Source organism: Mus caroli, chromosome 13, assembly GCF_900094665.2.
Source record: "Mus caroli chromosome 13, CAROLI_EIJ_v1.1, whole genome shotgun sequence".
Taxonomy (NCBI): domain Eukaryota; kingdom Metazoa; phylum Chordata; class Mammalia; order Rodentia; family Muridae; genus Mus; species Mus caroli.
The window spans coordinates 28,284,254-28,310,334 of record NC_034582.1 but is presented as its reverse complement, the minus strand read 5'-3'; the positions used below and the strand labels follow the sequence as shown (position 1 = coordinate 28,310,334).

The window sequence follows — 26,081 nt, the reverse complement described above, 5'->3', positions numbered from 1 at the left end:
TGCTAGAGTCACGCCATTTCCCGTTGCTTTCTCTACTTCTGCTTGTGGTCTGAAGACATGAGTTTTTAGCTTCTTGCTCCAGGACCCATGCCCCAAGACTCTGCTATCATGGACTATCGTACCTCTGAAACTATTTCAACTCTTTTTCTTTTTGTTCTTAAGTTGCCTTGGCTATAGTGTTATCACAACAGAAAAGTTAACACTGAAAATACATGCGGGTTCCAAGACTGAACTCAGGTTTCCAGGCTTCTATGAAGCCTCTATCCGCTGAGCCTTCTCCTTAGTCCTACCTAGAACACTATACTTTCTAACATAGTACTAACAAAAGCTGGGTTCTCATTTAAAATCCACAAGATGTCTTAGTTTGAAGACGTGCATCTCGAAAACATGAATGAGCATTTTTCTTACAGCAGCTGGAGATTCTCTGCATGTTACTTACATAACATCACTGAATTTCAGTGTGCTGTACCAGGGGAAACAAAACCTAACACCCCTGATGCAGAACAAGTGAACTGCTGGTTTTCCCCAATGCTTTTCAGAATTTTAAATGACCCTAACACATGGCAACACAGATTAGCTGCCTCCAGTTAGCAAATGCCTTGACTCCCTGGTACACTGATGTTTTTTACTAGGTGTGGGCTGTACTCTCCCATTCATATGTGCTGTGGTATATATTGTTTTGGGCAGAGAAGATATACCATAACAAAAAACAAAAGCAAACAAACAAAAAACTTGCTTTTCTATTTTCTTTTCTATTTTAAGATTTGTTGAATCACCCAAAAAGCACTTCCTGACTTCCATAGGATTTCATAAATGAGGACAGGCACCATGCCTGTTTCACATACCACGATGTCCTCAGCTAAATGCCTGGTAAAACGATCTTAGTTGGTTCTATAGCCTGTTAACTTGACAGACAATATTTATGGATTTCAGTGGTATCTCCTCACTCAGACCCCAAGGAAACAGGTCAGAGGGAGTGGACGTCTCATTTCAAATGGAAACATGAAAAAAAAACACTTATTAGCTCCAAGTAACCTGATCTCCATATTTAGACAGTACAAATCGATCAAATATTGAGTAGTGAATCCTAGCAAAAAAAAAAAAAAATCAGTAAATCCAGTTAGTCCTACATGAATTTCATATGTTCCTATGTTTCATCAAAACAATGGTGAAGCAATCTTTAAAATCTTGCATCTATCCCTAGAAAACTGGGTAAATGCCTGGCACTGTGGCATAGCTTTTAATTCCAGCACTTGGGGGAGTGTGTCTGAGTTCAAGGTGACCCTGTTTTACAGAGTGAGTCCCATGCCTTGAAATACAAACAGCAACAACAATAATAAAAAAAAGGAAGGAAGGAAAGAAGGAAGGGAGGGAGGGAAGGAGAGAGGGAGAGAGAGAGGGAGGGAAGGAGGGAGGGAAGAGGGAAAATGGGTAAACAAGTAAGTTGGTGGCAGATGATGCCGAGGGTCAGAGATGATAAAGTCCAATGAGGAAAGCCAAGAACCTGCTTCTCTGAAGAAACTGTCTCAAAGTCTTGGGGTCATTCACAAGGCCAGGGACAATCTCATCTTACTCCAGGCCACAGCAGAACATCTCAACTGTAAAACTCCAAATAGAGCCAACAGCTTGGGTCCCACTTGGTCACCAGATCAGAGGTCACACCTGTTTCCCTGCTTGACACTCAGCACTCGAGGCACTGAACCTTCACCCACAGGCAGATAACAGAGGGAGCTCCCACTATTCCAAATGGAAAGCCCTAAGGACTGGACTTTCAGGGTTTTCAACAAATACCCTGAACAGGAACAAAGCCAATACAGCACACTGCCCTTTATCCCGTGTTCAGTTTCCAATTCCATGCCTGATGTGTGTGGGGTAGGTGGGGGGATGGGAGGGTGAGCAATACAAGAGACGAAACAAAAAGGAAAAAAATAGAAAAGATTTAAAAATTAATATCCTTAGGAAGTTAAGCAGTCATCAAACAATACAATCAATACAGGCTTCTGAAAAAGAGGAATAGAACAGAAGGAAAGAATGGGGGAGGAAGGGAGAAGGACCAGACAGGGAAGAAAAGCAGGTCCTGGGAAATTTAAGACAGGATGGCAGCAACGAAGGAACAAAAAACTAAAGGTAAAGACATTTCCCAGAAACTACACTAAGAAGGAAAAATAAACAGGGCTGGGGCTGGAGCAGAGGGGATGGTGGTAGTCCATCCCTTCTTTGAAGACCCCACTGGTCCTCCAGCTAAATCTAACCACGCCTCTCCATCTTCTCCATCTCATTTCTGATACAGTTTTCTACAGGGCACAACACTAACTGCACTCAGTAAATGCAAAACTGTCTCTTTTGTTCACTGGTGTTTCCAATATCAACAAGATTGCTTAGTGTGAAACAGGCAATATTTAATGGGTTAAAAAAAGAAGAGAGAGATGTTCTAGAGCTGCACGTCAGGGAGCTCCATCTAGGAAGGCCCTACCAAACGCACATTAAAACGACTGAAGACTTCCTATATACCAGAAACAGAGGGCTCTAAAGCTTGTAGTACTTACAAACCAGCCACCTGATCACAATGTCCTCAGACTTCTAAATAGCAAGCTGGGAAAGTAGAAGACAATGAACAAATAATTCCTTACCTACAATGGATTCCCAGCCAAACTATCAGACAAGCCTAAAGGTAGCCCACAGGCATCAGGTTCAGTCCTGAAGGGTCTAGGGTGGCTCTTCTCAGCATCCTTCCATGACAACACTACTGAAGGAAGCATGCTGCCTGAGCAAGGATGAAAAGCCTCTATAGTATGCTGCCTTTCTGGGCTGATGAAACTAGACATCCCAGCAGCAGAACAAGTATTCTCATCAGGAAGGCGGAGGCTGTTTCCCAGGAAAACTGTTGACATCAACTCTAAGAGAGATAACATTAAAGGAGTAAGAAGTGACCCATTAACTCTTGCGGAAATGTGCACAGCCTGGCCATTGAAATGCATTTGAGAAGAATTAGCATCCGGTCCAAAGGCAGCAAACCAAGAGATAGTGACGTAACTTCCAGAAACAAAAAAAGTAAAGCAAGAAACTGGATTTAGAAACACGGCTACAGTCAGGCGTGGTGGCACATGCCTTTAATCCCAGCACTTGGGAGGCAGATGCAGGCGGATTTCTGAGTGGGAGGCCAGTCTGGTCTACAGAGTGAGTTCCAGGACAGCCAGGGCTATACAGAGAAACAAACAAACAAACAAAAAAAAAAACCAAAAAACAAAAAAACAGGGCTACAGGTAAATAAGGCCTACTGGGCTTGGGGCAGAATGTGCTAGGAATGTTAGAGTTTCTCACAGGCCACATAAACTGTACGGGTGTAGTCCTTTAAAAAATAAAATGAGCTGAGTGTAGTGGCATACTCCTGTATGATCCCAACACCAAAGAGGTGAATAGAAAGGGCCACAAGTTCAAGTGCAGTCTGGGCTACAAAGTGAGGTCCTCCAGTGGGGGTGGGGGGGGGGGAATGGGGACGACTCATTTTCAGAAAAAGCCCCTACCTTTCCAATCTTCTCACCGATGGTGTTTGCTCATTCTCTGTCTCTCATTCCTGGGAAGTAATGGTGGCAGACACTGGTGCCACCATCCCCAAAAGGAGGACCACTGAAGAACTGAAGAGTACTTTGAAATAGTTTTATTGGCTCATAAGACCTTTGCATATAAAAAAAATACCCAAATCACTATGCAGTATTAAATCACAATTACATTTTCTTGTACCAATTGTAACTACCCAGAATATACATTTTTTAAAAGAAAAAAAGCCTACAGAACAGAATTTTGAAATGACATTATGACTTAAATACTATGACAAAATAGATAATTCCTTATAACATTACTTAATTGCACAAAGCTGCCAGGTATTTTCATAAGCATAATCATTGCACAGGGTGCAAATGAACACAATTTCAATGGTACACATTTAGCTGAAGTAACCACCTCCATCTATGGAACCCTTAATTTCTGGCACAAAATGTTGGTCTATTTTTAACTTTCCCCAGGCAACCAACTCCAAGATCCAGTGACTTTTGGCCTTCCTCAAGATACAAGCATCCTACTCATGGCCCAAGAGTCAACACCGCCTCTGCTTGAAGAAGTCAACTCCTCTCAGTTCCTCAGGCAGGTAGTCCTGGTCCACAGGCTCACTGTACATGGGGTTGTACTTGTACCCTTTGCCATAGCCCAAATCCTTCATCAGCCTGGTGGGCGCATTCCTCAGGTGCAGGGGTACAGGAGGCAGGGGCCCCTGGTGACTCCGCAGACAGGCTTTTACATTGTTATAGGCACTGTACACCTCAATGGACTTTGGAGCTCTGGCAAAATAGACCACACACTGGGCCAGAAGCACCTAGGACACAGAAGGGCACATGTCACCAGGAAGATGGCACAGTTTCTGTTTGGCAGAGCACTTTATGGTTCCTCCTAGTTAACTCTTAATTGATTCCCATGCTTGCTTGTTTTCTAAGTTAATTTTTATAGTCCACTTTTCACTTAGTCTGGACAATTAGTAACAATGGAGAAAGTCTTACATGGTGAGAGCAGAACTTAATCAGTAGTTCTCATTTAAGGTATGACCTTCTCACTAAATCAAATATTTCTTAAGCCCTGGTTCATAAAGCAGATGACTAGGAAGCTGTCCGGCATGGAGGTGAACCCACTGCTTCCTGTTCCCAGAAAGTTAAAGATGGTGTGAAAGCATGCTTGTTCTGACAATCCTATAATTTCAGTAACTCAGGAGGCTGAGGCAGGAAGTTCTAACTTCAAGGCCTGCCTGGGGGCTAAAGAATGGGTTAAGGACTATTTTGAACAACCCATAAGACTGTTTAAAAAGTTAAAACAGGGCTGTGGATAGTACTGTGATGGAGGACTTAACTAGTACATGTGAGCTCTGCTTTCAAGCCCCAATATTATAAAACCAAAACCAAACCACAACCAGATGAGACAGGGAAGCTCTCATCTCTCTAGGAGGCTAAGATCTACATAACAAAGTTCAAAACTGAGCAGCTTGTTCAGTGGACCTAACACACCTGTGATGACGGCAAGACATATTCAAACCCACAAAAGACAGGGCACAGAATAAAGAAGATTTGCAAAGAACTGAGCTGGTATCTTACCTCACACTCGGGCATGCCTATAAAGTGACAGCCTTGGTAGGCAGCAACTGCTTGTGCTAATGCTGATGGATCTGCCAGGCCTATCATACAACAAGAGACAAAGCGAAGTTGAAGTCACACGATAGATACCCTTGTTCCGACCTGTCAGTGTGCTGTTGTAAACAGCAACCACTACTGCATGCAGACTTAGGGATAAAATACCCAGCACAACTATTTCAATTTATCTCTGATCTCCAATCACATTACATTTATAGTCGTTGTTACTGTTTATTGAGTTACTGTTGGTGTCAAAATGGCCTCTTGTGGAAAAATATATTCCAGTAGGAAAAACAAGAGACTGATAAACATGACAGACACAAAGTTCAAAGCCATGAAGGCATTCATAAGAATGGATGGATGAAAGCACAGTATCTATAGTAAGAAAATGAAAACTTTTCTGTTCTGTCTTGAATGGTGTCCAGAACCTCCCATTTCTACCTTGAGAACTAACGAATAAAAACCTTAACATCTGGCTACAGAGCAAACCTAAACTCTCTCTTACACATCGGTATTTTGAATGATCTTGAGATCATAACAGTGACTCTGTAAATAGTCAGACACATGCACATGGAGCAACAGACCACTGAGCTCAGAATAAGTCTTTCTTTTCCTACCTATTCTGCATGACTCGACACTAGAGTAAGCACACCCCCTCTCAGAACCCCCACCCCCACACAGACTCTCCTCCACTCACCGATGTCCTCGCTGGCAAACCTTACCAGCCTCCTGGCCACATAGAGCGGGTCCTCCCCTCCTTCAAGCATCCGGGCCAGCCAATACAGGGAAGCATTCTGGTCAGAGCCACGCATAGCCTTGTGTAGGGCAGAGATGCAGTTGTAGTGCTCTTCTCCTATACACCAGAACAACAGTCACGTGTCTGCCTTGTATGCCTACACGACTACAAAGCAGCACTAAAACAGGCCCCAGTTGTGCTGGGGAAGGCAGGCATGACAGCTGCCCTCCAGCCACACTCAGTGGAGTAAAACCTGGATAAGCCGCAGAGCTCACTCAGGGCTCCAGGCCTGTTTCACTGCAGTCCTACTCAGAGGAGAAACTCCTGATGGTTATACACACTGCGGATACTTAGACATAGAGGCTGGCAAAGGGAATGGAGAGGACAGGCTCTCTTAAGGGTGATCTCTATCACAGTGGATTGTCAGATAGAAGAGAGGTGGGAGAGAGATTCTCATGTCCTGGTTCCATCTTCTGCCCACACAGAATCTATCTGAGTGAAACAGACTGGCCTGGTCATGGTCATCAGGGTTGAGAGAAAGTGGGAAGGACAGCTGATAGAGCTCATTTGTTCCTCAGTGTCATTGCCAGTTGAGACCTTGGTATGTGAAGACCATGGTCATTACACCATAGACTGTGGGGACATTTGTAAAGCAGGATCTTAGGGTATTGGCAAATGAAATAATGGCTCTTAGCCTCAAAGCACTGTGGCCCCGTCCTCACCATTTGGCCTTAGTTCATCTTTAGTCCTAGATTCACAAGCAAACGGATTAGCAAAATGTACGTTAGAAAAAACACTTAATAATGGAATAATAGCTGAACAGTTATCAAAAATAAGCAGCACTCTTTACACATGTCCATGTCTTTTGACCATTCTCTCATGGAAGTTTAAGAACATGACAGCTGAGAAGGCAAAGTCCTCTGGTCCTAAGTCCTTCCAGAGAAGCACCTGTTCTGAAGACATCATGAGCTACATCAACAATGTGACAGTGTTCTGGTGGGCAGGGCACTCTGGCTCCAGGAACAAATCCCAGCAGCTGCTAAGATGACATTTGCTCTTCAAATAGAGTGACAAGAATCTGGTCTACCAAAGGGTAAGTATCTAAGTTTGCAGGGCCTCCAAACTTCAATTCCTAAGGAAATTCAGGCCAGGTCAAAGGCATGAATCTAATTATTAAATTTTATGAATAAGCAATGTCCCCTGACTGGGGCTTCTCTACTAAAGTGAGCCATGGTCCCTGGCTGGAAGTGTCCTGAGTTTTCTACATGGCGTTAATCCCTGTTTGGCCTCTTTGGTTTGGGCACTCTGAACCCTGATCTCTCAAGAGAACAGAGCATACAGTTGGGGAGGGATAGGCAACCACCTCTAGTCCTTCATACCTGTTAACCCTATACTCTCTAACACAGGTCACTCATCTTTACTGACTTACAGTGAACTGTACCACAGGTTCTAGCCTGAGGCAGTTTGGACTTGAACCTCAAACTCACTAGCAATGCAGACTTTAGCAAGTTCTCCATGCCTTGGGATTCCCACTAGGTAAAATGTGGTTGTTTTAAACACATGGGCCTTGTATAGAGCAAACAGTTTAGAAGAACTAAACCTGTTAATGTTAATGTCTAGCCTACAGAAATAATAATTTACTTTTGCTTTTACTACATGCAGCTTGAGAATTAAAGAGTTCATATTATTAACCTAAAAGCATGAGATCAATGCAGGGGAGACCATTTGTTCTCATCCAGAAATACCTTCACTGAACATCTGAACCACCTTACTGGATCCTAGTAGGGGGCAACTGTGTAGTTCGTGACATTAAACGAGATTAATAATAACAAAGCCTCTAATGGTAGTTTTTTGTTTGTTTTTGTCAAATCGGGGTTATAAAAAAACTCTAAGAGTCTAAGCTAACACATTTATAGGGCAACAGTTCTACAATTCTTGTTTCTGGAGCAGTCTGTAAAAGTTTATTTCTTGAGAATGTGAGTTATATTTATGTGTGTCTGATGATCCCCTGTGGCACAGACATGGTGGTATGGATGGGCAGTGCAAGCACATTAACATAGGAGGTATGACACATGGGTCCTCCCCAAGCCAAGGAACTTCCACTGTCGTCAGCTCCTCCTGGAACAGCAAAGGGCTAGTAAGAAGGTGCCCCACGTATAGAGCTCCCTAGGGCTGAAAATCTCCAAGTGTCTCTTCTCAGTAACATGTCTGGGTAGAGTGACTTAGTGACTCCAGGAGGTAGGCATGGGGTATATGCAGGCAGTGAGGCAGCACATCTTCTCAGGAAGTAGACAAAGGTGATTTTTTTCCCCTTCCCTTCTCCCTCTTGCTCCCGGCCCTGCTCACTCTGGCCCATGGTTTTTTATTTGTTTCTCATTACGGATGGTTGTGAGCCACCATGTGGTCACTGGGATTTGAACTCACGACTTCCAGAAGAGCAGTCAGTGCTCTTAACTGCTGAGCCATCTTACCAGACCCCAATAAAGGTGAATTTTAGAATCAGTTTTAGCACATGCTTTGTGAACTGAGGTGAGTTTTATATAAAGTAGGGATGGTATTAATAAGCTACCTTATAAGGTTGTTTGGGAAATCTAAAGAAAAAAAACTCAAAAGATCACTCATAAATGTCCTATGGATTGTGACTAGTGACCTGATAAATATGAAACAGTCAAAGGAAAGGGTCTTCTGAGCTGCTCACAAGGGGAGGTAAAGACCACTGCACTGGACCTCCGGAAAAAGAAACAGGTGGGTGAGAAGCTGCTCACTTCTGAAAAATGTGCAGTTTGCTTTTATCTCGAGTTAGTATTTGGCTTAAAGCAAAGTAGGGTACTATGCCTAGTATTTTACTTCCCAGGCTTTTCAAGGGCAAGATATTCAAGAGAGAGCATGCAAAAAGGCCACTGGCTGGGGCACACACTCAGCACAACATAGATAGGACAGGGGTGACCAATGTGTCAACACTATTTACATTACAGTATTATCAGCTAGGGATGCTTTGGTCACTCAGGATGTATGGCCAGCCAGTTCACTCATGAAAAGCAGTGACTAGGACCAGGGTCATTCTACAGCCCCACCCTCCAATTCTCTCTCCTATAAGGAGAACTCTCATCATTAAGAAATACCAGAATGGAGGCACAGTCAATGTGAGCCCTGGAAGGTTCAATTATCAGCTCCTTTTTCTGGCAGGACTTTTAAAGGCATGGAAACTCCACTCCATAGTTATGCAATATGATACTATTCAGAGTCACACAAATGTTCTAGAATAGAGTTCAGCTTAATCTACAATAAGCCATCTTCATCTCTACCTTTAATGAGAAGTTACAAATATGCTGTGCTTATGATATTTAATATTACCAGATCACAGATTTAATAAGAGCTGGAATATCTGCCATCTATAAACATGTTTCTGTGCAAACACCTAGCACATACTGCAAAATTAAAATTTTCAAAGCTACTATAAAACCAAACTATCAAAATCCTTGTAAACTCATCTTTAATATTAAAAATGGAGGATTTTTAACTCTCAAACAAACCAATCTTTTCTGCCTCACTGACTTTGTTAGTGATCACAAGAATCACTGTCAACTGAATTCATGGCTTTCAAACTGCCATGTTCTCCTAGGTGCTATCAGACAACAAGGGGAAATCTACATCTAACCACCTTACAAGATGAAGGAGAAGCGTCCTATTTCAAACTCCCAAGCTCTTCTTGATTTTTATCAAGACAGCTTGTTTTATGCCTGTCTTCAGTCCTGTGTAGGAGGCTTACTTCCATTATAATATGCAGATCAAACTGAGCATCTGGAGCATGCTTTGGACCTGGCTGAAGGTCAGAGGGTGGAAAGAGCTGTGGGCACATTTGTCCCTGCACCTCTACTTTTCCCATCGTTCAATTCCTCACCTGCACGGTCATATAAAATGTGGGACCGCTGTAGGCCTTCTTTCACGTCATTCTCAGTGATCAGAACTCGACTAGGAGAATAGGTTTGACTGCTCTTCTTACAGAACATCTTCCTAGAGCTTAACCTGGCCAGCACTGCCAGCTGCAGTCCATTCAAGCCCGTCCGGGCATCACCATCACTGAGGTAAGCCAGAGTGTCCACTGCTTTATCTTCTATGAAGACAGAGGGCCTGCAATAGAAACCCGTGTTCATTACCAACACATTCAAGGCTCAACTTCTCATTTGCAGCACATCTTAATTTAATTTTAACTTCAGTAAAACATTCTGGTTCAAAGGTTCTAATATTTATTCTGAATTCATATTGTTAACATAAATAATTAAGCGTTATTTAGACTAAGAATTGACCAAGTTTCCTAATTCCTAAGGGAATGTCACTACACTTTACCAGACATGATCTATAGGGTATCTCACTCTATCTCACAAGCTGAGGCTGTCACAGTCTATCTATGAACCACACAGGACCTCATTGTACAAGTTAATCTATACAGACTTGTACAAAGCAAGACAGCAAATGTTATGAAAAGTCACTGTTGACAAGTGGGCTGTCTGCTTCTAGCCTATAAATCATGAAAACTACTAGACATGCTAGCATGTCACCATAGTGTATAGAAAGCCTATGTATGTCAAGGGTAATCCACATCTGATGACACAGGAATATTCGGATCACCTTCTACATGGGGTAAAGACAGCATCACATGTCTTTAATCAGAAAGCCCAAATCCCTCATCTTGCAAACAAACAAGGATCTCAATTACTCTGGCACAGCAGACCAAGGAACAACAGGTCTTTGGAATTTGGGCCATGGCGTTCTTGGATGGCAGTATGCCACTTTCTGTGGGTATTAATCATATAAAATCTTCCCAGTGTAATAAAGAGCATCTGGTACTTCGCACTATCCTAGAAACTGATTAGAGGGCTCTCTCAGAACTTGAGTAAGTCACCTAACGTTTTAGGACTGATTTTCACAATAACATCTATTCATTTACATATTTTTCTGGGTTTTGGTTTGTTTGTTTGGTTGGTTGGTTTTGAGGCATAGTCTCTCTTAGAAGACCAATGAATACACCCTTAACTTAGCAATCTTCCTACCTGATTCCCAGCAGTGGACTTAGGGATTTCTGTTATACTATCTAGACACAATCACTTCTAAGTTTAGACCTTCATAAAGAAGGTCAAACTATGATTACCTTTAAAGCCTGATTTAATAAAATTTTTCTCCCCAACCTAGTCAACCATCTAACACATGTTATTTAGGACATTTTTGATTGAGTGACTAGTTGTATTTTTTGTAGGAAAAATATATTTTTTTTAAATTTATAGCTCATTCACGTCATTTCCAGTCTTCAGTTAAAACTATTTATGGTAACAATGAGTCCTGGTCACAGATGTCCAATCCAGCTACCTGGGAAACAGTGAACTAGGCTGGGCTAGAAAGCATCTTGAAGGGGAGAGGATCCAGCTGTCTGCTGGAGTTGGCATAGTGTTTGTTACTACCTACCCACCCACAAAAGTAATGGCTAATGTTTCAAAAGCAGCCTCAGAAGAGGGAGATGGGAGAACTAGAAACAACAGTAACACACCAAATTTTATTTGGAAAAAAAAAAAAAGCCATGATGAAACTTAATCCTTTGTATGGTAATAATTCTTAAACATGACATTTTTTCTTTACTTAAGTTGTCCTAGATTTCTAATTATTCATTCTGTGTCTTAGGGTTCTTATTGCTTTGATTAAACACTATGAACAAAAGCAGAAGGAAAGGGTTTATTTCATCTTACAGTTATAAGTAACAGTCCATCACTGCAGGAAGTCAGGGCAGCAACGCAAGGCAGGAACTGAAACAGCAGCCATGGAGGAAGGCTGCTTACTGGCTTGTTCTCCATGGTTTCCTCAGTCTGCTTTCTTATACAACTGAGCACCAACTGCCCAGGTGTACCATCGCCTCCCATGGACTGGGCCCTCCTACATCTATCATTAACTAAGAAAATACAGACTTGCCTAGAGGCAATGTGGATGCAGGCATTATTTCCATTGAAGTTCTCTCTTTCCAAATGACTCCAGTGTGTAGGTTGACAAAAATGCAAGGACACTACAGTTCTCATCATGTAACTTTCTAACACTGCTTTCTTCACAGACTCCTGAGGACCACCTGAGCCTCACAGCTCTGGTGAATGGCCTTTTTCCTTTCTAATGGCAGCTCCAACCAGCAGACACTTCACCAGAAGATTCACCAGACATCTAGACTAGACCATTAGCATTCTGTAGAGCCTAGGAAACAATTATCAACTAGAGATGGGATTTTCTTGAAGATGAATTAAAAGAAAATCAAAAGACACATACTGAACAAAATGTGCAGAGAAAGGACCAGAACCAAAGGGTCACCTGAGCGAGAAGGGCATGCCAGGGAGGAAGGCGATGGAAGAAACAAAACTGCCTGAACACCTCCAGTTTGCCTTGGAACTAATGAAAGCAACATCTTTTGTCTCTGAGGAAAGCCTCCTCTCAATACGAAAACTGTGAGCCCTAAACCATGAAGTGTGCTGTTAACCACCGTTCTCATCTTAGAGACCCCAGTAAACACTCAGTGCAGTATTTGAGAATGTCATTTTGAAATTGTTTTTATTATCCTACAAAGATAGCACAAAGGCAGAGGTGGGAGGTCTATCCTTCTGTGGTAGTTCCAATGCCTGGTAGATAACAGGCATTCAAAATTTGTTTAATGAGTGGGCTAGTTTGGCTTTCTTACCATCTCATGGCAAGACACTCTTTTCTTAAAAAAATAAAGCATTAGAAAACAAAATTCCTATTTCTATCAACCAGAAATAACACCTACATTGTCATTTGTTAATTTTCCTTTATGATTCAACCAACCATGAACAGTGTAGCTAATTTTTAAAACACCACTGGGATCATACTGTATAGTTTTATGCTCTTCAAATAAATAGCTGCTCAGACCTCATTTCTAAAGCAAATACATGTTATATTGAACCTACAAAAAAAAAAAAAAATCAAAAGATAGAAGCACACAATGCTGGTCTTTAAAATTAGCACTGTAGTATATGTCCCTTCCATAAGTGTGTGCTTCAAAGATTTATAAATAGCACACTGTGACTAGAACCTCAAGAGTGGACATGGGGTTTATTCTCTTGAGAAAATTAGCCACTCCCTTAAACATTAAACTCTTAACCACTGTGTGTAGTGTGTGTGTAGTGTGTGTGTGCGTGTGTGTGTACTGATACATGAGGAGGTATGAGGTTGATGCCCAGTATCTTCCTCAATTGCTGTCTATATTGCACCCAGAGTTTGGCTATGGAGCTAATCCAGCTAGCTGTCATTACAAGTTCTAATGCAGTTTGCAGTCACAGAGCCACCACTCCTTCTTTCCTTTATATGATTCATACTTGCAACTTTACCCCTGTCAGAGTATTTTAAAAACAGAATAAATCTGTCAGCAACTCTGTCCAAATAGTAAGAGGGGCTGTGCTGATGGCACTCAATGGGCATAAGCAAAGCATGGATGATAATCCCCACTTAAGAACACCAGGCAGGAATTTCCAAGGTTCTACCCACCACTCCGTTATGTCCCGAACTCCTGCTTTTAAAGGCTGTGACGAGTAATTACATGAAGTGCATTAAAATACTCTGGGAGCAGTGAAGATAGCTCAGCAGGTAAAGGTGGACAGTGTGCAAGCCTGGAGACCTGATATCAATTCTGAGAACCTACATAAAGAAAGAACCAACTTCACAAAACTGTTGTCTGATCTCCCATATGCTGCATGATACAAATGTACTCATTCATTCACACACACACACACACACACACACACACACACACACTCACACACTAATAAAAAATTAGGGTTAGAAAGAAGACTCAGTGAGTAAGAGCATGTAATACTCTTGTAGAAGACCCAAGTTCAGTTCCTAGAACCAACGTGGTGCAGCTCACAACCATCTTTGACTCCTGGTTCTAAGGACTCCAACAACTGGTTCTAACTGACCTCTTCCAGCACTCACATACCCACACACTGCACAAGCACACAAAGTGACACACTGATACTATTAATAATAAAAAAAAAAACTTTAAAAATACTGAAATTTAAAACTAAAATGTCTTGTAATTGAATGAAGGAGGAAATAATTCATACTATGATAAAATAGGAGCCAGTGAGATGGCTCAGTGAGCACATGTGCTTGCTGCTAAGCCAATCTGAGCTCAATCCTTAGAACCCACATAGAAGGGGAGAACTGATTCTCAGAAGTCTGTCCTTCCTACCCACATGCATATGTATATGCACATGCACAAGAGTGGGGAGTGCTTCAATTTGGAAAGAAACTTCAAAAGTTAAAGAAAATTAATTGAGAGTAAAATCTACTTTGGAACTAGACTGACCAAAATAAATAAAATAACAAATAGCAAACTACACTGTGATGAGGTCATAAACGGGAACTGGCAGGATGCCTTAGTGGGTAAATGCACTTGCTGCTAAGCCTGAATTCGATTCCCAGAACTCACATGGTAAAAGGAGTGAACCAATTAATACGTAAGCTGTCCTCTGACCTCCACATGTGTTACATGGCGTACATGCACCAAAATCCACATGCAAAATAAATGAAAAACAAAATAAATAAGTAATATGACCAGGTGTGGTAGCCCCTGAATTTAAACCCAGGAGGAAGAGGCAGGTAGTCTTGAGTTCCAGGCCAGCCTGGCCTACAAAGCAAGTACCAGGACAGCCAGGGTAACACAGTGAGATCTTTCTTTAAAAAAACAAAAAACAAAAATAGCAACAACAAATGACAACAACAAAGATATAAAAGCTTCTGTAATAAGGAAAAATTGGCCAAAGCAAATGCATTTGAAAATGTATTTTTGGTTAACAAGATACAGAGGTAAAAGACTTAGGACCTAGCTTCTCCAACTGGAGAAAAAGCTTTAACCTAAGCAGAACACAGGAAACTCCGTGGTCTCTTCAAGAGGCCTGAACTCTTTCACACATTAGTTTTGGGGTTTTACTCAACACATGATACTGAAAAGTAAAATTATTTGTAATTTCATGGGAGAACCAAAGAAGCCAGCCTAGCTCACTGAATAAAACAAAGCAAGAGCTGAAATGAAGTCTTTGTAAAGATGCACTTAAGTGACACATGTCACTTACGCTGTCTACCTGGACTCAAGACACCTGGTTTGAACTATAAACCCCAGAATGACCTTAAACTTTACATCATCTTTCCTCTACTTCTGAGTGCTGGAATATAGGCATATATGACCATGCCCAGTTTTTTCAGTGCTGGGAATCAAACCCAGGACTTCAGGCATGCTAGAAAAGCATTCTACCAACTGAGCTACATCCCCAGTCCCAGGACAATAAAGACTTGTAATATTTTTCTATTGTCATTCATCAGTATTTAAGTTCTAATCAGTGTGTATCCTTTGTATTGTCTTAAACAAACAACTACATTCATCTCATTATTAAGCAAATAAGTTTCATCTTTAGTGAAAAAAATTACATGTATACTAAATAACTATTTTGAAATAATTTTAGCCAGGCAGGGGTAGTGAATACCTTTAATCCCAGGACTTGGGAGGCAGGGGCAGGTGGATCTTGAAATTCAAGGCCAGCCTGGTCTACAGAGTGAGTTCCAGGACAGCCAGGACTGCACAGAGAAACTCTTGTCTCGAAAAACAAAAACATCATCATCATCACTTTATGAATCATCACCCATCAAAGTCTGACTTCTATACCTCTCTTATATACTTGGAGTCAGACAAGTTCTTGAAGAAAAGGCTCTCTTGTATACCAAGTTTAAGGAGCTCTCTTGTACAGACGCCCAGAGCGGAATACTACGAGCTCTTTGCTCGTCTGGCTCTTATCACACTTCATGCTCTCTACAAGCACAGAAATGTACTTTTCAACATGCACAAAACCCAGCAGCCAATACCTAGCATATGTAGGACTTTTAATGCCTCAGGAATGCAGAGATTAAAGGCCTAAGGAATTTTCTTTTCAAAAGCACACAGGCTGGGTTGGCGATAGGTGGAGCTTAGTGGCTGAGCAACTGAAAAGACCTGGATATGAACCCCAGCACCAAAACAAGCAAGAAACTGAATACTTCTGTGCTGCTGCAATGGAGATACTGTGTGTGTGTGTGTGTGTGTGTGTGTGTGTGTGTGTGTGTGTGTGTGTGTGAACTCGGATTTGCAAATGCAATCAAGTGGCATAAAGCATTACCTGGAGTACTCTTAGATGCCATACCTGCCACCTCATACACGGCCTTCAACAGTCTAGAATTCTCTGTGCATGTTCTAGTTTCTACCTAAAGCATCAAAATATATCACGTCAAATGGATGCACAGTATTCCCAGAGAGGAGTCAATGACTGGGAGCTGAGTCTTTTCTTCTACCTAGATCAGTGTAACCAACCTGATTAATATGTGTAAGAATGAACACACAGTTGACACTAGTAAATAGTGATTTGAAAGTAATACTTTATCCACAAAAACTGAAAGTCAAAAATTATTCTTGGCAATTGAGGTGGCAGCTACTTCTTTCAGGAAGTCACCTAGAAAGTGTTTGTTTTTCTGTGATCTATGACATCTCCTAACTTCTTGTCAGGAATGCTAGCCATTCAGTCATCAATTGTGCTAAGGTTAATACTTTACTGTGAAAAAGGGATACTTTACCAAAGAAAAAAGGTTCTCATACCTGAAGGACAGTCCTGAAGAATTAAACCAAGGTTTTCACATTGGAAGCTACGATTTATTCAGGCTCTAACCAATCACCAAGCACGTAAGATAAGACTGATCGGTGATGGGTATAGAAACAAGGACAACTTCCCATTTTCTTAGCATACCCAGGAAGGAGGAGGACAGAAGAAGCAAGCAAGAATGAAAAGAAGCCATAACTAGGACCAGCTCTAAACAACTGACAACAGTAAGCCATGTTGGATATGGGAGGTTTGCACTGACGGCAACGCCATTTTAGCAGGTCTGTATCTATATGAAGTCTTACTTCTTCTACTGAATCTCCTCAGACTTTATGTGCCTGCAGATCATCTGGGAATCTCTTAAAGCACAGAAACCTTCTGCATGAAGGTGAGGTCCACAGTTCTACTGACCTCAGTGCAATCATGACAGAGCAGTAATGAGAAGCCTCGAAGCACATGGATAACTCAGACCCTGGAAATGGCAGGAAATAAAAATGACCCTAAATATGCAGGACATAAACTTATAGACACATTACAAGTAACATATAGGATAAAAAGTTTCCTAAAGCTTAGGCAATTTTCTTCTTTTTTCTTCTTTGCTCTCTCTCTCTCTCTCTCTCTCTCTCTCTCTCTCTCTCTCTCTCATTGTATTTTTTTTTTCCGAGACAGGGTTTCTCTGTGTAGCCCTGGCTATCCTGGAACTCACTTTGTAGACCAGGCTGACCTCGAACTCAGAAATCTGCCTGCCTCTGCCTCCCAAGTGCTGGGATTAAAGGTGTGCGCCACCACTGCCTGGCTTGCTTTTCTCTTTTCAATTTGCCTTTACCACAGGCTGACATGAGTCTATACCTGACCCATGGATTCTCTACAGCCTAAAATTCTATCAGTCTTTGACAGAAACAAAAAAAAAAAAGCTTTGTAAAGTGTGTTTTACTAAACATGTGCAGATCTTTTCTCCTTGCCCCTATTCCCTAAACAACAGAGAGTAACAGCTATCTGTATAGCATTTGTATCATATCAGGCATTGTACTTTAGGGGGGGGGGGGGTGGAAGCACAGTTCAGTAATAAAACATTTGTCATGAACAAGGTATTGAATTGACAGCAAAAAAATAAAAAAGTTAAAAACTAAAAAACAGGGCTGGTGAGATGGCTCAGTGGGTAAGAGCACCCGACTGCTCTTCCAGAGGTCCAGAGTTCAAATCCCAGCAACCACATGGTGGCTCACAACCATCCTTAACGAGATCTGGCTCCCTCTTCTGGAGTGTCTAAGGACAGCTACAGTGTACTTAAATATAATAAATAAATAAATCTTTAAAAAAAAAAAAAAAACTAAAAAACAGTCTAATCAGAATTTGAGGTATATGGGAGAATGTATAGATTTAATGCAAGCACTGCATCTTTTTACAGAGAGTACATTAGTACCTACACATTTACTTGGGAGGGGTCCTTGAACTAACCCTCTAAAGAGACAGAGAAAAGACTATAGTAGATACAATGACCTGAGACCCAGCCCACAAGGGCCCCTGATAAGACAACAATGGTCAGATAACAGCAGGTCCCAAACTTTTTTCTGGCCAACTTCTAATAGCCATTCCATAACTGTACTCTACAATGAAGCAACTTCATTCTGCCCAAAGATCCAAATATTTTAAGGCTTTTTTTTTTTTTAATGAGACATGGTGGTAGTGTTCTTCCCAAATATATGACAGAAGCAAATGGGAGAATGCAGAAACACAGGGAGAAACTGTTGAAACCTAAAACTGAGGGTACAACTATGCCTTGTACTTTAATCCTCACTGAAAAGTGGCCCCAGAACTTGGCCTTGGAGCAAGCACAAGCAGCTGTCTGGTCTACAGCATGTGGAGGTGGGCAAAGGTTTCTCCTCAGACCACATGATGTTCTACTGTATTATTTCAGTCAGCACATGAACAAATGACTTCAGAACAACATTTCTAACAATAAAGAAAAACCTTTGACCCATGAAATCAAATGGATTAATCACAAGAAAGGCTACGGGTGGTCACGATGCAGAGTTAGTCAACAAAAGGAATGAGACAGTCTCTTCAGCCTGTCACTTTCAGACCATGTCACTTTCAGTATCACTTCTTTACTTTTATGGAAATGAGCTTTGGAATATACAAAATGTTTTAAGTAATTGTATGGGTAGAATTACATTAGCTTTTCCTCAATACTTTGAAAATTACACTGTGGGGCAAAAAGAAATCTGAATCTAACACAAATCTTCAAACATTTGTAAATTAATTCTACAAGTATATATATCTATTTCTTCTATTTAATGAGTGGCTTAAAGCCTTTAAATAAGGCTTCCTATTGTCTTTCTAAGCCTTTAAAATAAGTGAGAGAGGAAAAAGCATGAAGCATAAAAGCAAATGCCCAGGTCACCACAATAACAAAGCAATGTTAACGCTCAGAGATGCAGACACACCTCTCAGTAGACACAAGATGCACCTTAAGGAAAGGGAGCCTTAGACAGGTCCTGCAGGCAGAAGCAAACACTCTCCTCCTCCTTTAGTTTCCTTACAGGCAGACCAATGGCTCCTCTTGGCCTCACCCTTCCCCTGCCTAAGGCCCAGCCCTCTCTGGCCCTCTGCCAAGAGATTCCCAGGGAGGTGTGGGCACCCAGGGGCTGCACACAATCTACTCACTCAGAGCTGCAGTTGCTGCTGTGGCTCAGAGGGTCAGTAGGACGGCTGGAGTCTAGGACATGGATTCCCAGTGAGTTGATTGCTCTCATTAAAATCGTCACCATTGCCTCTACTGGAAGCTTCTCAAGAACGATTACCCGACAGCGGCTCAGAAGGGCGGCGTTGACTTGGAACGAAGGGTTCTCAGTGGTTGCACCAATCAGCGTGATTGTCCCACACTCCACGTGAGGAAGGAAAGTGTCCTAACCATGGGAGGAAAAGAAAAGAAAGTGATTCCACTCAAGAGCCACGTGCAGAAGCCTCCGTAAGTTGCCTATCTATTCCTTTATTGTCTAATTTTACCTTTTCAGGATAGTCATCAGTTTAGACACATCCATTTCAAGAGTCTCTGTCTTAGTTAGTATATGTAAGGTGCATATCTGGGTGGCACTGTCTAACTCTGGTCTCTTGCTGGAAGAATACGGTACTTCTCAAGAACAATTCTAACAGTTTCAAGGTAAACTACTTCTTTGCTAGACAAGTACCTTCTACCCACTGATGAACTAGTACACAGTGGGAACATATGCAACATCAGCTTTTTACAGAAGGTCATTGTTAATATTTCTAAAATGTCTTTCTCCTACATACTTCAATCATCACATAACTGTTCTTAACGAATGGTGAAGGTGCAGCCAGCAGGCATTGTCTAAAGGGAAAATGCCAACTCTCTGGTCTCATATTTAAGCCAAAATCAGGCAGAACAGTAAAGTGTTGGTATACTCAGAGATTCAAATCTGGAGAAAAAAGGTTTATTAGTTTGGGGAAATATTTCTACCTATACGTAAAAAGCTATAAGAATGTAAATCAAAGAAAAAAGTATGCCTGAAAATATTTTTTCTATTTAGGTAACTCAAAACAGAAGTTTTACTTATAAAAACCAACTATCATTTTCTTTCTAAAGGGTTGAAAATAAACAGAGCATTATCTTACAATTTTTACCTTGGCACAGAAAACAGAAAATAATTTTGAACATAAAAATAGTGGGGAGAGATAAAACCATGAACTTTGGAGGGCAGGGCAGAACTAGAATCCAGGGTTTTTATAAGCTAGGTAAGTACTTTATACCCTAGCCTTAAATAATGATCTTTATATTGAGTTCAACTAGTCACAATATCTTTTTAGATTAAAAGGCTCTAAAAGTTGGAAAATGGATCAAAAGAACCTTTTCTTCTACAGACAGCTCAGAGATATGGCAATTATTTCATTTATCAGAGGGAGAAAGCATTCTCTTGTCATCTAAAAATACTTTAAAGAAAGAAAAAAGAGAGAGTAAGGGGGGGGTTGAGGATGGATGGCAAGCCTATGTGTCTTGAGGAGAGTTAACATTTGTTGCATTTGTATATTGCTTTATACTTTACAAAGTGATCTTACATTCTATGTATCTTATCTTACATATATAATATCTAAAAGTAGTAAAAAGTTAATATACCTGCTGAGATTTATTGAAGCGATGAATCTCATCAATAAAAAGGATGGTTTTCCTTTTGAAAAAGCTCTTTTCATTCTGAGCCTGCTTTATGACATCTCGCACATCATTTGTCTTGGCATTTGTTGCAGATAATGTCACAAACCTTATGCTGTGCTTCTTGCTGTTGTTGGCTATGATGTGAGCCAAGGTGGTCTAGAAAAAGATAAGCAAAGTTTAAAAACCTAGTCAGACTGGGCAGTATGCATAGGTACCAAAAAGTATAAGTACCGTAAGTATCATATCTACTTAGCCAAGTACACTGAACCTGGAAGAGTGCTGAAGCATAGACAGACGATACGTAAGCATTACAATGAAAATCAGAAGATAGTTAAACCTTAGGCCAATTCTGACCATCCTCCACCCTTAACTCCTTTTGATTCTTTATTGGTGGACTCTTTAAGCTCTTATGAATCCCCATAAAGAATAGAAGTCTTGATTTAGCAAAGCCAGGGTGACAGCTGTGACCTCTCACCAAAGAGAAAATTCTTTCTCCTTTGGCCAAGAGTATAATGCTAAAGGCCCCAGGATAAGAGCTGATCCCAGAACCAAGCTCAAATGGGAAGCCAGCAGATTAGCTGAGAAAAGCAAAATGAACAGCTTCGGAGGGAAAAAAGCAGCTAGCATATGAGACAGCTACATGCCACTTCTGCACATCCACTCTACAAGGAAATTAAAAGAAGCAATTTGATCTTATTAGTACTTAGAAAACAAAAACTCAAGAAAACCTTTTTAAAAAATAATAATAATTTGTTTTATGCATAAGAGTGTTTTGCCAGCATGAATGTCTACACTATGTGTGTGTCTCTTGCCCTGGACGGTCAGAAGAGAGGATGTCAGCTCTCCTGGAAGGTGGCACTGGATCCCCTGGAACTGCAGTTACAGGTGCTTATGAGCCACCATGTGGGTGCTAGGAATTGAACCTGGGTCCTCTGGCAGAGTAGTCTGTGCTCTTAACTACTGAGCTACCTTTCAGGCTCTCAAGAAAACTCTTAATTCAATATCTGGCACCTAAGAGCTGCTCAATAAATATGTATTTGACACTACTACTACTGTTAGCAATTCAATATTAAAAATGGGAAGAAAAAAATAAGAGAGAGAGAAAGAGAAGGCTGCTTGCGGAATGACCAACTATCCCTGAATAGAAAGGTAGTAGTTTATTTTCTGGAAATTGTACAGTTGAGTGTTACTAGACACTGGCGGCCTGGTAATAAATCCCAGCTTACTTGTGCCTTTTGGAATTAGGCTCCCCCATCATATAGGCTTGTAACTATCACCACATGCCTCACTGAGAAGCCTTGGCCCAGTAAATCTCTTGTACTCAATTCTCCATGACTCACCAGTCATTTCCCTGCAGACCTTTTCAAAGCTTACAAGCATCAATAGCTGACTATTTCCATGTCGTAACATAGATGTCAGAATTACTACCAATGCTACTGACCGAACCCCTAAATGGAGTAACTACCACTAAATCTGGGAGGAGGGGGCAAGATGCTAACAATCAGCACACTAAGCAATCAGCATGTTATTTTGAGAGCCGGAAGTGTAGCTCAATGGTGGAGTAGAGTGCAAGGGCCTGGGCTTATAGAAATAAAAAAATGTTAACTGGGTACATGTGATTTATGCTTGGCCAGAGAGAACATGAGTACAAGCAGACACAAAAGGAATGATGTATTCCAGCAAATAAAGAGGTGTGGCTGAGAGGAGCTGCAAAGGAAAACAGGATAAGCATCAGGAATGTGTCTGTGAATGAAGCAGTCTGAACCGTCAATTGAGAAGAGCTCTTTATAATCCTGGGCCCTTTCTTGACTGTCCATCGGACGGTCCGGGTATCCTATGAGCAGGACTGTCACTTCACCACATTTTCTCAAATATTCTTCCAGTGACCTGTTCTCTAAACCCACGGTATTCTAACCAATCTCCTCTGGCTGTGGTTAAGACAGAACATTGATGCTTTTCTCAAGCAGCACTTGGTATGAGAAAGTTATGGAAAGGCCTGTTGAAAACGAATCACAGAGACTTCTATTAGTTCCAAAAACCGGTTAGAATAAACCAATTAGTGGGAGAGGGGGTCAAGTATAATAGAAAAAATTTAATTACTTTTCCACAACAAATAGAGCATACAAAATGTTTCTTCCCCAATGTTTGCAGCATGCCCCCTGCTTGGAATTGGGTCACTAAAAATTATGGATATGACCACAAAGATAGCTCGAATCTCAGTCCACATCTCTGCATAAACCAAGAAATTTGGGCATTTTCTTCTGAAAAACGCCCAACAAGGGGTCTGGGGAATCTGGGGGAACGGCTGGCTTGCTTGCTTGCTTGCTTGCTTGCTTGCTTGCTTATTACAAACTCGGCTCACGCATCAGGACCGCGCCCCCAGACCTCCCTCTCCAGAGGTGGGGTCCAGAATTCTAAGGACCGCACCTGGCTCGGAATACCTCCGCGACCCTTGGCAAAAACAGCAAGAGCAGCACTCACCTTACCGCAACCTGGCGGGCCCCACAAGATGAGCGAAGGGATCTCATTGGCCTCCAGTAGCGAGCGGAGCAGAGTCTCCTGCCCTACCGCCCTACTCTGCCCGATGTAGTCCTGCAGCGTGTCCGGACGCATCTTGTCAGCCAGCGGCTTGCCCTCCAGCATCTGTCGGATCTCCTCCGCCGCCAGCGCCCGGGGATGCGCGCGGCCCGCGCTGACTCCGAACGAGGCATCGGCGGCGTCCGCATCCCAGTGCCCGGGATCGTCCTCACCGTCTACGTCCGCGTCGCCATCACCGTCCACCCCCGCCTCCTCCTCCTCCTGCGCCTCCGCCTCATCCCAGCTGCGCGGGGATGCACTGCCTGCGGCGGCTGCAGCCGCTGGTCTCTTCCCCATACCCTTTCTGGAGGGGCTGCTGGAGCGGGCCACCGGGAAGTCCGGGATAAGGCGCGCACCGCTGGGCGTGGGCGGTGCGTCGTAGCTCTCACGGCTCTCGGTCTCGCCGCCGTCATCGCCCTCCTCGCCCTCGCCTTCGCTGCTTTCGGCCGCCGTCGGGGTGGCGGGCTGCTTCAGCGCCGAGCTCTCCGACAGTCGACGCCTCTTGGCGCCGGGTGGCGAGGGCCCCTTGGCCCGCTCCCCAGCGCGGTGAGAGCCGGCCGCTGGCTCCGCGTGCCCCGCAGGGTGCAGCAGTAGGCAGCGGTCCAGGTGCGAATTGATGTGCGCGGCGGGCATCATCTGCTGGCACACTGGGCACTGCACCTGGTGCAGCTGCGACAGGAAGGGGTCGTCTTCCGGCCCGCTCACCTCCATGGTGGCAGCTGCCCTCCCTGGCGCCCGTGCGGCTGCACCTGCCCCTGAGAACGCCGATGCCCGCCGCTAGGCCCGGTGCCGCGCGACCCTCGCGCGGGTAGGGAGCAGGACACGCACGGGCCGAGGGAGGGCGCCGCTCATGCCTCACGTCCTGAGCTCCCGCGTCAACTCGCCCTCGGCCCGCAGCTGGCAACGCCTCGCGAGTCGTGTCGGGAAGTGTAGTCCACAGCGGGCAGAAGACTCCGCAACCCGATGCCCCCAATCGCCGCCGGCAATTTCTCGCATTGAACTTTGGGAAATGTAGTTCCCCGTCACAACAGGGCCTCTCGTCTTCTCCCGTCCCTGGGAAGAGCCTTTCTGTGGCGCTGCTTGGACAGGCGTGGTGCGCGTGCGCATGCCTGCTCGGTACCGGAAACAACCGCCTTCGAGTAAAACCCAAGCGGAGGGAACTTGGGAACCTGGCTTTCCAGGATTTTGGCCTTCTGGGTGCGGAACTAGAGATGCTGTCATCAGGGAGAATATTTGTAATAAAACTAAAACGAAGTGGAAATACCCCAGAAGTGCCTAGGAAGCTGGAGAAAGGGCTTCGACATAAAAACACAAGAGCTACACAGGTAGACAAAGTTCAATTTAGAAGGCTGCTCAAAGAAATGCAATAAAAGGGATTCCCTCCCCTGTGCCCCTTAATTTTACTTTAGGACCTGTCGCCCAAAGTACTTGCTTAATAGTTATCTCTAGCTGATATAATAGTCGTAAACTGAAAAACATCATTGTATCCCCATAACAAAATGATGGCAGGCAGCCCTTAAAGGTATTTCCAGCAGACAGGAGCAGGAAATGAGTATCATAGGCATTTATACATTATTCTCTGGGTGTAGTGCTGTGTACCTTTAATACTAGTACTCAGGAGGCACTGACAGGTGGATCTCAGAGTTTGAGGCCAGTGTGGTCTACATATTGAGTTCCAAGTTAACCAGGGCTACATAATACAAAATTGTATTTTTACTTTTGAAAAACAAATTTTAAAAGTTAGTGTGGTAGTCTACATCTATGTATTACTGCTTATGATTTTATTATGCTTTTCTATAAGTTACTCCTTTGAAGGATGCAAAAGGGGCTGGAGAGGTGGCTCAGTAGTTAAGAGCACTTGCTGCTATTGTAGGTTCCTCTTTCAGTTTGCAGCACCAATTCAGAGGATCTGACTCCTTATTCTGGCCTCTGGGGGCGGGGGGGCACTACACCTAGGTAATGCACAGTCATACATGCAGGCAAAACATAAATATAAAAGTAATACATCTTTTAAAATATTTAAATACATATAGGTCGATTGAGAGGAGTGTGACTTGTTAAGCTGCTAAGGCTGGAATTCTCAACCTGTACCTGGGGGCTACCAAAAACATCAAAATTTTATTATAATTGATTATTGCTAATAATCAGAAATTAAATGTGTTAAGGGAAACAAAGACTTATGAGTCTTGTCAAAATTTGAGTGTTTATTTACTTTACCACCCAACAGTATACAGTGAGTTACGGTAGAAACTTTTTATTTACTGTTTTCCCACTGAAGGTTTAGTTATCTTATGCTATGAAGTAAACTGGCAATAGCTAATGTGACAAGAGTTACAAATTCTGTTACATACCTAAGTGTAGACCTCATCTGTTCCCGTTCTGGTTCCCAAATAGCTGACACAAAGACATATTAAGTTTAATAACAAGCTGCAAGCCTAAGCTGGACCAGTCTGGGCTATTCTAACCCTCTAAGGCTGATAATACCCAGACAAATGCCCAGTTAACATGCCAATCTGGTCTTCCCCTGGCTAACTCTGGTCCATGTGTGTCCTTATGTCTGCTCTTTCATCTCAACCTCATGGCAAACATTGGTCTTCTTGTCCCTCTCTTCCTTCTCTCTCTATCTGGCAGAGATCAATAGTCCAGCCTTCCTATCTCCTCTGCCCAGCCACAAGCTGGTCAGCTTGTTATTACCCAATCAGAGATGATTGGGGAGCATTTAAAAAACAAAAAGTATTTATTTTATGTGAGTACACTGT

General features: G+C 42.7%; 1 protein-coding gene across 1 annotated transcript; it reads right to left on the bottom strand.

Annotated features, from left to right (window-relative positions):
• Positions 1-3,643: 3,643 nt before the first annotated feature.
• Wrnip1 (WRN helicase interacting protein 1) lies at positions 3,644-24,248 on the bottom strand. Its single transcript, XM_021180051.2, has 7 exons — positions 23,227-24,248; positions 20,710-20,901; positions 19,242-19,483; positions 9,809-10,038; positions 5,869-6,024; positions 5,136-5,215; positions 3,644-4,369 (listed from the first exon to the last, which is right to left on the bottom strand). Exons 1-7 carry the CDS (start codon positions 24,031-24,033, stop codon positions 4,094-4,096), a joined length of 1,983 nt encoding a protein of 660 aa, XP_021035710.1. The 5' UTR covers positions 24,034-24,248; the 3' UTR covers positions 3,644-4,093.
• Positions 24,249-26,081: the final 1,833 nt, after the last annotated feature.